This window comes from Mesoplodon densirostris, chromosome 3 (assembly GCF_025265405.1).
Source record: "Mesoplodon densirostris isolate mMesDen1 chromosome 3, mMesDen1 primary haplotype, whole genome shotgun sequence".
Classification (NCBI taxonomy): Eukaryota; Metazoa; Chordata; class Mammalia; order Artiodactyla; family Ziphiidae; genus Mesoplodon; species Mesoplodon densirostris.
In genome coordinates this window covers 140,669,787-140,681,907 of record NC_082663.1, presented here as the reverse complement: position 1 = coordinate 140,681,907, position 12,121 = coordinate 140,669,787, and the positions used below count along the sequence as shown (strand labels likewise).

The 12,121-nt window shown below is 53.0% G+C and overlaps 1 protein-coding gene across 1 annotated transcript; it reads left to right on the top strand.

Annotated features, from left to right (window-relative positions):
• The first annotated feature begins 6,558 nt into the window (after nucleotides 1–6,558).
• Nucleotides 6,559–8,806, top strand: BST2 (bone marrow stromal cell antigen 2). Its single transcript, XM_060092143.1, has 5 exons — nucleotides 6,559–6,878; nucleotides 7,676–7,730; nucleotides 8,010–8,070; nucleotides 8,342–8,460; nucleotides 8,713–8,806. The coding sequence occupies exons 1-4, from the start codon at nucleotides 6,612–6,614 to the stop codon at nucleotides 8,439–8,441; spliced, it is 483 nt and encodes a 160-aa protein (XP_059948126.1). The 5' UTR covers nucleotides 6,559–6,611; the 3' UTR covers nucleotides 8,442–8,460; nucleotides 8,713–8,806.
• The last annotated feature ends 3,315 nt before the right edge of the window (nucleotides 8,807–12,121 follow it).

The window sequence follows — 12,121 nt, the reverse complement described above, 5'->3', positions numbered from 1 at the left end:
ACGCAAAAAGAGCAGAGCTTGAATCCAGGAGAAAAGTTTACCCTCAAACTCAAGAGTTGGCAAGGAAGCAGGGAGTTCAGTGGGCTCTGTGGGTACCAACACCTGTTTGCTCACCAGCCTCAGAGTCACTGGGGGTCTTCTCTGAACTCCACTTCTCAGATACCAAGTAATATTGACCTAAAACGATAAAACAGCGAGTTATTTTACCAACAAAATGGGTTTATTTGGGAACAGCAAAGAATTGCAATTTGGGACATGCAATCTATGGAAAACCACAGGCAAGTCTGGAGACATAGGAGAGAAACGTTTTTTTATCGAGAAGGGGTGGAGTTGGGAAGGGCTGTTATAAGCAAAGAATCCATTGGAGGAAACTGGGAGTTTGAAGTGTAGTGGCTTTTCTTTGGCTGAGTTGTGACAGTCTCTCATTGGTTGGGCCGTTGCCAGGCAAGGAGAAATCCTCCCTTCCTCCTCCTGGGTAGCAAAGTAGTAATCTTCTTCCTGTTGAAGGTGCAAAGGTACCATCTCTTTTTGTTGCAGAATTGACACTGAGGGGTAAGGTATGAGAGCTCGTCTTTCAGGCCTCCCCACTCCATTTTAAATTAAATGTTTATTAATTTTCCCAGATGCTATATCAATAAGCTCAGCAGGCATATACTCTCTCATCATGAATGTTTCCTGAACTGGGGGCTGCCCCACTGGCTGAGTTTGTCATTGCTGTGCCTCTGCTTTCTTTGGTCTTAGGGGTCCGACAGCACAGAGTGCTTTGTCTGTTTCACCGTCAATCACCACAACATCTTCCCCTTCACTCTCCTCACTTTCCCAGGGGTCCTACCTCTTAGTGACTTTGACACAAGTGTCCCGAACTTAATCTGAGACAGCTTGCACCCTCCTAGCTTTGCAAAACAGCACACTCAGTTCTCCAACTTAACATCCTGCTCTCTCACGCTGTCCATCAGCCCCAAAGTTAGGAGAGTAGTGAACAACCTCACATCCTTCTCTAACCTCAGCTCTTCCCTCAACTTCTAACTCAAACTTCAGCCTCTAGTTGGGCATCAGTGGACAGCCCCCTGTGGCATCCATTAATCTCCCTTCTTTCCTGAAGTGCACTCTGCACAGTTCCTCAAACAGAACATCAGACCAGTTGGTGTTTTCAGGACATCCCTGAACTTATGCAGAGCTCCATGAGCATCTACATACAGGCCACTCCTCCCCACAAAGAGGTTGATGACCAACCTGTAATTTCCCCTGCAATGCCTCTTCCCCAAGGCCCATTTTTTCAGTCTGCTGGCTGGCTCACCAATTGTTGGTTCCCAACCTCTGGAATTCCTTGAGTGAAATCTGAAACTGGCCCATATAGACAGAGGGTAAGGAGAGATGGAAGAAAGAGGCAGACCACTCCAGACGGGTAGGTGGCAGGTTTAATAAGCAAGGGAACTTACTTATGAGGCTTGTCTTGTGTGGCTGCAAGATGAGTAGATATCTGCACCCACCCACCAGAATCTTACAAGTTTATACAGAGGCCTTAATGGGAGTACAGTCAGATATATCATCTAGATGGTCTCAAAAGTGCATTACTTTCTCAAGGTTGTGTCTTGAAGTGACTTGAAATGAGAAAAGTGGGCAGAATACACATTCCAAGGATAAAGGAAGAGATATGGAGCCTCCAATTGCCCCTGTCCAGCTCCCAGTTCAACCAGAGGTCACATCCTTTTGGTGACCTCTTGCAACAAGGAACATGGTTTGAATGCCCACACTCAGCCCTGGGACTGAGAAAGGGGTGCTGATTGAACTGTGGACCCAGGGGAATGTCCAATGTGGGTGGAGGACACTCTGGAGCTTGTGTGTCTTACAGGAGAGGGAGGAGCTGATGGAACAGGGACCATGGAAGGAGCTGGAAGGAAAACAAGAATGACTGTGACATACTCAGAGAGACAAGAATCCACTCAGGGGCAGGCAATAGATTAAATTCTGGATTCCTCTTTTGGGAAAGCAAGAGCCAGGGAGACATGCCTCCCCTGGGACCCAGTAACCCCATTTATGGGAACTCAATCTAAGGAAAAAATTCAATTGAATCCAAACTTATCAAATGGTGACAGGGATGAACTCTCACAGGGGCATGAGAAGGCACCAGGTATTGAGCTAAACACTTTTGATATATTGATTTATTTCATCATCATAACAACTTGGGAAGGAGCTGATTTCACACCCATTCGATAAGAAAGCATAATCTGGGACTTCTCCGGTGGTGCAGTGGTTAAGAATCTGCCTGCCAGTGCAGGGGACACGGGTTCGATCCCTGGTCCCGGAAGATCCCACACGCCATGGAGCAACTAAGCCCGTGTGCCACAACTACTGAGCCCGAGTGCCACAACTACTGAAGCCCGTGTGCCTAGAGCCCGTGCTCGGCAACAGAAGTCACGGCAATTAGAAGCCCGCCCACCATAAGGAAGAGTAGTCCCCACTGGACGCAACTAGAGAAAGTCTGCACACAACAATGAAGCCCCAACACATCCAAATAAATAAATATTTTTTAAAAAAAGCTAATTCTATATAACCATATATTTTTTTAAAAAGAAAAGAAAAGAAAAAAGAAAGCACAATCTCAGCAAGGTGAAGTAGCTGGTCCAGAGCCAAGATGGAATTTGAGGTCAAGTCTGATTCCTAAGCTGCACCTAAGACCCTTCAGGGCAATGCATCTCACCCTCGGCACTGTTGAGACCCAGCATCCTCTGTAGTGGTGGGGTCACCGTCCTATGTATTATATAGGATGTTGAGCATCAGCCCTGGTTCCCACTCACTAGATGCCAGTGCATTTCCTCCCCCAGTTGTGACAACCGAAACTGTCTCCAGCCATTGCCAAATGTCCCCTGTGGGCGGAATCGTCCCTGGGCCAGCGCCTTCCTATAAGCATGGCGATGTCCTCTGTCGCCCACACATGGCCATATATATATAACTGAAAACACCTCAATGTCCCAAAGTAAGGTGTTCTGTCAATGCAATGAAATACATGTGTAGTTTTATGAACAGAAATAAAGCAGTTAAGTGAAGGAAGGATTATGGATGAGCTTTTTGTCCTTTACGAAATGTGTTTCTTTAATGTCTTACATTATTCTCTTATAATTAACCACAAAAAGAAAAATCTATGGGAATTCCCTGGCAGTCCAGTGGTTAGGACTCTGCACTTTCACTGCTGAGGGCCTGGGTTCAATCCCTGGTCTGGGAACTAATATCCCACAGGCCATGAGGCACAGCCAAAAAATGAAAAAGAAAAGGAAAGAAAAATCTCCCTTGTGTGTGCTCCCTTCTCCTAAAATAGTGTCTCTGCCCTGCCTGCCCCAGAGAATGATAGTGGCCTTCTCTTAACTGAACCCCTTATGAGCATGTGGTTTCTACTTGCCTACAAGGAATGTTCCAGTATGTTTTGGTGGAACTAAGTTTGTCAAAAGTAACAAAGAGCCAAAGTTGGAACAATTTGAGTGACAAAATAAATAATGTCAAGTGTAAAATCAATATCCACGAGTCCACACAGATATAAATAAATGATTGAATAAATAAATAAATGAGGGAGAAGAGACAAATCTCCCAGGTAGAAGAATCCCAAACAATTTACACAAATGTTCTGTCCTCAAGGAGGTGGAGCACAACTCCCCATCCCTTAGGTGTGGGCTGTAAACAGTGACTTCCTTCCAAAGGGCACAGCGCAGAGAGGGAGGAAGAAGGTAACTTTATGGTGGAGACACCTGATGGACACCATTTCCGCCAGGTGATCAAGGTCAAGATCACAGGAATAAGTCACACTGAGGGAGCGTGCCCTGGACACATGTGTAATGAGAAAGGCACTTCCCCTCTGTGGTTCTTCTCTCCAAAGCCCAGTCCAACCATGAGAAAAACACCAGACAAATCCCAACCAAGGGCCCTCCTACAGAACACCTGACTCCAAACTGTCAAGTTCATCAAAACCAAGAAAGTCTGAAAAACTGTCTCAGCCCAGAGACATAAATGTCCCGTGAGGATCCTGGGGCATAAAAAGGACATTAGGGACAAACTGAGGAGATCTGAATAATGCATGGACTTCAGCTAATAATAATGTTATCAATCAGAATTTGTTCATTAATTGTAACAAATATACCATACAGATATAAGAGGGTCAAAGTAGGGAAAATGGGGTGTGGGGTCTATGGAATGTTTTTGTACTATCTTCGCTATATTTCTGCAAACCAAAATAAAATGATTCTTTAAAAAATAACAAAGCTAAAATCAGCAGAACGGTGGCATAACTATTTCCATTGGGAATTTTAGAGAGAAAACCCACAGACTTTCTGTTTGCAGCACTGGGACTAGAGTGAGGTGAATAAGGCACTTGCTTTGGTTGCAGAATGTAAGGGGGAGGGCACCCAAAAGTTCTATTATGATCACCCCCATTTTACAGCTATGGAAACTGAGGCTATGAGGAAATCTCTTGCCTAGCGTCCCATAGGGAGGCAGGGCTGCTCACACACTATCTTGGCCTCTACCTGAAATCGTGGTCCCAAGCTGACCCTAAAGTCTGAAGGCCAGCACAGTGAGGCTCCAATAAGTCAGCTTTGCCAAGGGTCGTGTCTTTGCACTTGGAGTCCTGGCCTGGAAGGGAGGACCCTACTCATGGGACACACAAGCTCCCCCTGGGCCTCCTCAGCAAGATCATCACTGATCCCTTGTCAATTTGGCTGCTGAGTGGTTTTAATGGGGGTCTTCTAGGCAGAGGGATGTCCAACTGGGGACCTGGGCCCCTGGCCTTGGCCCCATGCACCATCTGACCCAGCTGACTGCAAACACGGCAAATGGCTGACGCAACAGAATCTGGGCTGTGGTCAGGCTGCGGCTGAAGAAGCCACAGGAAAAGCACGCAGCTGCCTTCCAGAGGTCACAGCCGGCAACTGGAAGCCTGTAATCAAGCCGATTTCCATCAGGAAGCTCTGGCTCCCCAGGCCACATGGAGAGGAGATCAGTGTGGCCTGAGTTTCCTTGAACCTCACTCCAGGGTCCAACTCCCTTTGGAGGCCTCTCCCCAGACGACCCCCGGGCCCTCTGGGTTCAGCGTGCTCCAGATGGACATGATTATCTTTCCTCAAAATGTGCTCCTCACTCCATGGTCATGTTTCTGCATTACCCACCTCTCCTGCCCTGAGCCACACAGCCGTCCACACATCCATTGAGTGCCTACTGGATGCCAAAGCATTTTACTCAAAACTCCTCACTGGCCCCTCCTGCTGAGGCTGCTCCTGTTATGGCCGCACTTTACAGATGAGGAAACTGAGGTTCTGTTAGCACAAGTCCGTGTGCCCTACTCACAGTGAGGCCAAACAAACCAAAACGTCAGAGTTCGGAGCAGAGAAAGGTTTATCGCAGGGCCATGCAAGGAGGCGGGTGGCTCGTGAACTCGGGGTTCAGAAAAACCCTGAACTCCCCGGAGGGTTTCAGCAAAACATTTTTAAAGGCCAGGTATGGGGGTGGCGGGGTTGGGGGGAGGTGTTGGTCACAGGGTCTGTGATCAGCTCATGCACAATTCTCTGACTGGCTGATGGTGAGGTAAAAGGGTGGTGTCACAGGGGTTAACATGATCAATCCTTAGGCACCACTAGGCCTGGGGGCTACATGCTCATGGCCATCAAGTAGTTAACATCTTCCATTTGGTGAGGGAGGCGTTTCACATCTGTAAAAACAACTCAGGAATGAAGGCCCCATAGGGTCCTGCTCGCTTACAGTTCAGAGGGTTTATTTAGAGTCCAAGCGTGGTAGGGGCAGATTGTGGAAGTAGGAGCCGGTTCCTGGGTGGAGCTAGAACAGGGACCTGGTTTGTTGGCTGGGGCAGCCTCTGGTGGCCAAATCGGGGGACTGCAGCCTTAGTCTCGTGGGTCCATCCAGACCGTCTCCCCGCTCCCACAGGCTATGGTCCCTCCTCTGACACCCTCCATGACACCCTATGGTCCCCTTGGCGGCGTGGGAGGGGCAGGGATGCTAAGTGAACCCCTGCTAGGTCACCAGGGAGACCCCTGAATTCAAAACCCAGCCTCTTCAGTCAGACCCAGACCCTGTCCCCAGTCCACTAGTCACCTCTCAGCCTCAGTTTCCCCAGCTGGGGACTTGGGAACCAAAAATGCCCTCGGCCTCTTCAGGTCGTGGTACAGATGAACACAAAGCTGGCATGCACTAGGCACTCAGTAACTGCAGTTGTCACCCTTAGAAACATAAAGTAGAAGGGCAGGGACTTGAGATGGGGGTGTCGCAGGTAGCCCCAGCTCCCCTCCCACAGGATCTCACTGGCCAGCAACCAACCCAGAAAGTCCCGAGGCCATAATTAGGCAGAAACAGCCCACCTCTTTTTCTGGGAAAGAGAAAAAGGAAACCGAAACAGAAAGCCTGGGCTCGGCTCTGCCTTTAGATGCCCCATTCAAGTATCTCCAAGTCAGAGGATCCTCCTCGAACTTGTCATTGGTCAGCACAGCTCCTATGCTAATAAGGGGGTAGCCCCAGCCCAGAGGAGGTTCCAGCGCCCTCCCCTAACTCCCGTCCAGACTCCCTACGGGCAGATCTGGAGGGCACCTACTTTTTATCACTACAACCCTGTGCCCATGGTTGACCACTTGAATGAGTCGGTGCGGCATTGCTGCCAGCTGCCACGGTGCCTGTGCTTCCTGCTGCTACTGGGGATGCTGGTGGTTCTCCTTGTACCCCTGCTCATCTTCGCTGTCAGGGCCAACAGCAAGGCCTGCACGGATGGCCTCCAAGCAGAGCAGGAGTGTCAAAACCTCACTCGATACATGCAGCACCAGCTGACCCAGGCCCAGGAAGTCTTACACAAGATGGAGGTCCAGGCCGCCACCTGCAACCAGACGGTGGTAAGCCACTGCACCCCCTAGAGAGGGCCCTGTACTTGGCGGGGGTTCTTACAGGGTCTACGTGGAGATCAAGGTAGACCTTAAAACTCCCCCCTGGATGTCCCCACCAGGGTTTGGAGACCTCTAAACTCTCTCCAGGGTGCTAGCGTGGGGTGGGGCCTTAAAACTCCCCAGAGCACCCAAATCAGGGGCCTCAGTATCCCTGCTAGGATATGGGGGAATCTCCAGACTCCAGGGCACTGGTGTGTGGGAGCTAGAAACTCCCCTCGGGCCCCAGTCTTGAGGGAGCAGAAGCCCCCTCTAGGGGTTGGGATCGGGACCTCACCAGGTCCCAAAGAAAGGAGAGGCTCTTGATACTTCCACTGCATCCTGAGAGACTTTGGAAGTTTCATCTGTGTCCTGATATGGGGGAACCTTGAAACTCCCACTGGTCCTCTACTTGGACTCCGAAATCCCCCCTGTGTTCTGGTTTTGGGAGGACCTCTCAATCTTCTTGGGCAATAGCCCGGGGAATCTGGAAACTTCTCCTAGAGTTTGGGCATGGGGCGCTTCCAAATTCTCTTAGGGAGGGCCTCAAAACTCCCATTTCGAGGATCACACCCTTATCGGTGGCCCTGGGAGGGTGGGAGGTTGTGGCCACTCTTCAAGGTGGGAGGCTGAGGTGCAGGGGGCGGTCGGAGTGGAAACTGAAGGGGGTTTGGACCCGAGCTCCTCTGATCCCAGGGCCTAAGGAAGGGTCCAGGGCCCAAGGACAGAAGTCCAGTTTCCCAAACCCCACCCCAACCCCCGCGTCGCAGGTGACCCTGAGGGATTCTCTGAAGATGGAGCAGGCACGGGTGGCAGAGCTTCAGGGTGAGAAAAGCACAAGGCCAGCGTTCCACGGAGGGGGCTCAGAGGGGTGGGCCAGTTATTGAAAAGGACTAAGGAGGGAGGGTCCCAGGGTTGGGGTCGGGAGGGAGGGATGGGGCCAGATTCCATTTGGAGTAGGGGACGGGGAAGCACGCCAGGTTTCCCAGCGTGGGTTGAATGAGGGCGGGGCTAGAGGCGGGGACATGTCCCGGGTTGGAGCCAGGTGAGTGGGCGTGGTCAGTGTGTTGACGCGCCCCTTGATTCTGTACCCGCCCCCACCAGGAGAGGTCAAGATTTTGAAGCAGAAGCTGGAGGACACTTTGGCGGAGGTGCAGCAACTAAGGTCCGAGACGACCCGCAGCACCCCCCCCGGCCACTCCCCTTTCACCCACCCCGAAGACTCGCGACCCCCTTGGCTTCGAAAAACCCCGTTGCTCAGGGGGCAAAGTTTAAGTCCCAGCCTTGTCCCTTGTGTCACACAGCCATGGGGTGGCCGCTGCCAGCTCTCCTCCCCAGTGACTTGGTAGGGGAGGAATGGAGATTCTTAGGGACGCAGCCTCCAGCTGCTGGAGCCGGCCTGGCAGCTGCCTGAGTTGTACCGATCTCTACTCCAGAAGAGGGAGTGAGGCCTCAGCTGAGAACAGCTCTTCTAGCTGCTTGAGCGTCCTGTTCGCTGTGGTCGTTGTCGTGGTCCTCGAGGCTTTGCTGATCTGAGGTCCCAGAAGGCCGGCCGGTAAGGAGGGGGCAGCTCGGGGGAAAAGAAAGCTGCGAAAGGACGGGAGTCTGGGATGGGTCACGGTCTGGGGAGGTGGCCTACCTGCGGGGCAGAGGGCTGGGCACCGAGGAGAAGAATCTTGGAGAGGGAGGGAAAGCCCAGTGAGCAGGGAGGAGATGGGGGGGGCGGTCCTGGAGCGCTGCAGGGCTTGCGGGGGGTGCGGGGCCTGTGTTGTATCTGCCTCTGAGTCCCTGTTTTGACGTCTTTTAGGCTACAACCTGGACTGGTCCGGTTCCCTCTCTGCTTCCCGCTTTGAGGCTTCCTGACCTGGCCCGTTCTGAGGGGACCACATGGCAACACGGTTGTGGGGAGGAGAGGGGGGATGGGGTAGCCTAAGGGGTCCAGGTCCCTCCTCAGCTCTAGGGCAGCTCTGGAGGGATACCTTGGGCATGGAGAAGTAGAAGAGTTGGCCCAAGGCTGCCCTAGAGCTGAGGAGGGCATGGGGGTGGAAGGTGGGGCACCTGCTTCTTGCTGACACGGTTTCTAGAAAGTCACTTTCTTCTGGGGTCTTTGGGCTCCAAAAAAATAAACACCCCTCTGGGGGGGAAAACTTTACTCTCAAGTTTTTAGAGTGTTATTGTGTCACCCCCAAGCATCTGGGGGCTGCCCTGCGGGCCAGGGTGGACACCCATTGACATCCACATCCAGCTTTCCCTGCTCTAGAATGTTCTCAGGAATCCCTGCGATTCTGGTAGTCACCACCCCACTGCCTCCCCAGCCCTCTTGTCCATGTGGATCGTCTTAAAGAACTCTGCACCCTCGTCAGCCTGCCTGCAGTGTTCTGCTCTCATCTCCTCGCGGGGATCTTCTGACGGCGGCGGTCCCATGAGGAAACCGAGGATGTGATGAGGGACACTTTGTCCTGGTTCCCAATCCCTTTCCACAGAAAGTACAGGGCTGGGATCAAACCTGGATCTGCAGACACACACAGGCCTGTGTCACAATGCCCCCTCCTCCTCCATCTCCCAAACTCTTTTTTTTTTTTTTTTTTTTGCGGTACGCGGGCCTCTCACTGTTGTGGCCTCTCCCGTTGCGGAGCACAGGCTCCGGACACGCAGGCTCAGCGGCCATGGCTCACGGGCCCAGCCGCTCCGCGGCATGTGGGATCCTCCTGGACCAGGGCACGAACCCGTGTCCCCTGCATCGGCAGGCGGACTCTCAACCACTGTGCCACCAGGGAAGCCCCATTCCCCAAACTCTTATTCATCCTGCAGTACCCAGCTCTGGGGGCCCCTCCTCCAGACAACCTCTCTGCTTCTCAAAACTGAAGGCTACTGGGAGTTCCCTGGTGGCCTAGTGGTTAGGATTTTGAGCTTTCACGGCCGTGGCCCGGGTTCAATCCTTGGTTGGGGAACTGAGATCCCGCAAGCTGCGTGGCATGGACCTTCCCCCCAAAAATTGGAAGGTGTTCAAAATTGAAGCCTACCATCTGATAAACCCTTCAACCCACTTTCTTGGATCTTCCCATGGCCCATAATTCCTTCCTCCTCTGTTATCTTCCTTCCTTCTCTGTTATCTTCCTTCCTCCAAGTTCCCCTGGAATCCTGACTATTGTCCGGGCAACTTGTGCGTGGCTGGGGGTGGGGGCAGGTCCCTTGCATCTGCCCAGAATTCCCAGAATTCTGCACTACCCTCGCCATGGTCCCGAGCCCAGATGGTCGGGCCCCCCCTCCATGGCTCCCGCTGCCCTCCCAGGGCCCCCCAAACCCCATCCCTGCCACAGGCCCCCCTGACGCCCCTCCGACCCCACCCCCGGCCCCTAACTTCCTCTTGCTCCAGCCCCTGTGACCATTTCTCTGCATTTTGATTTGTCAAGTTCCTTCCTGCCTCATGGCCTCAGCTAGTCTCTACCTGCTGCTCGGAGCACCAGCTCCCCACTCTGAAGTTCTAGAGCAAGGTTTCTCGGCCTCCAAACTCTTGACATTTGGACTGGACCATTCTCTGCTGTGGGGCTTGCCCTGTGCACTGTAGCAAGTTGAGCAGCATCCCTGGCTTCCACCCACTAGAGGCCCATAGCACCTTACCCCGAGGTTGTGACAACAAAAAAAAATGCCCCTAGACATTACCAGGTTTCCCCTGAGGGGCAGAATCAATTCTGGTGAGAACCTCTGCTCTAGAAGGTGAGGCTTGGGTCCCCGTCAGTTCTGTGAGTGTCCCCAGCTCACAGGGGGGCTCAGCAGGCGCACCCATGGAGTCCCTTTACAATGACTGAGTCATTTCACCACCACCCCCATCGGCAGCCCCATCTAACAGATGAGGAAACTGAGGTCCAGAGGAGTGACTGGACTTGCTCAGGGTTTCTCAGCTGCTCAGGCAATGGAACCCTCTGCTTCCAGCAGGTTCTCTTGATTGCTGGGAAGCAAACCTTTCTCACATGACCTCAGTCCTTTCCCATCCCCACTCAACATCTTCCCCCACAACTCCCAGCTTGGGCTACTGGAAAGTCCCAAAACAGCTGTGCCTCCCACCCCCACCATACTTGGGCTGTGTTTCGCTGATGGAGGGGGCAGGTTTGCCCCAATATTATGGGTTTGACCTACTCAATTTCTTCCCCTAAATTCGCACCCAATGGCCAGGGTATAAACGTCTCTCTTTCCTAAAAATGCCCCTCTTCCCTGGCTGGCTGTTGGGGGGATTCCAGCTTCAGCAGGAATCTGGCAGTGACCTGTGGCTGCTGTGTGTCCCTGGCCTGAGACTTAGCCTCTCTGGGCTCTGGTTTCTTAATGTGGAATTGGGGGGGCGGGGGGGCAGGGCACGTCAGGGAGGGACACAGATTCTAGTTCATAGTGTTCACTCAGCTCACATTTCTGCACAACTACTGTGTGCCAGGCCCACGCGGTGGCAGTGTGAACAGGGCAGGTGCAGGCTTTGCTTTTTAGGGGCTCACCCAGTCTGATGGGGGAGGCAGCCAGGAATCAAACACAGGTAAAAGGACAGCAGAGCTGAGAGAGCTGATCAAAAGGGGCCTGAGTTAGTGGGGAAGGGGGAGGGTTCTGGAGGAGGAGACACACTGGTGGACAGGGGGAGAGCTGGTAGCAACTCTTAACGGGGCAAAGAGGGAGGAGAGGGCTCTCAGGCAGCCCTGGGGCAGGAATGCGCCGGCCTGAAGAGCGCTGAGGAGGGCAGGAGGGAGCTAAGAGCAGGCAGTGACATCAAAGACCTGCTAGGGGCCTTGCTGGGGAGGAAGAGGAGGGGGAAGGATTAGGAAGGGGGGAAGGGTAAGACGGGGAGATAGAGGGGGAAGAGAAAAAGCGGGGGAGTTGGGTGGAGGAAGAGGAGGTGGAAATGGAGGAGGGCCAAGAGGAGATAAGGGGAAAGAGGGCGGAGGGGGAGGAGGAGGATTTGACTCAGAGGGAAGTCTGGGGAACGGTGTGAACGCGCCTGGATCTGATTCACGTTGTAAGATCGCCCCCTGGTGGCCTAGTGAAGAACGGGCAGGGAGATGGGACGGATCCACCCTTGCGTCTACCCTCTGGTCCTCACAGCCAGTCACAAAAAGTGTGGCAGCCTGAGCCAGGCCGGCCTCAATTGCTCGAGTAGCCTCCCGTCTTCTAGGCTTGGTCATTCAATGAACAGAATGGGGACAATATGCCCCCAGACCCTCGCCAAGCGCCCCCTG

What these genes read in the sequence shown, in the direction of transcription:
- BST2 (XM_060092143.1), top strand. Translation starts at nt 6,612, where the DNA reads ATGGTTGACCACTTGAATGAGTCGGTGCGGCATTGCTGCCAGCTGCCA. An exon ending in ACGGGTGGCAGAGCTTCAGG is followed by an intron (nt 7,731 to 8,009) that starts GTGAGAAAAGCA and finishes CGCCCCCACCAG; the next exon opens with GAGAGGTCAAGATTTTGAAG. An exon ending in GCGGAGGTGCAGCAACTAAG is followed by an intron (nt 8,071 to 8,341) that starts GTCCGAGACGAC and finishes TCTCTACTCCAG; the next exon opens with AAGAGGGAGTGAGGCCTCAG.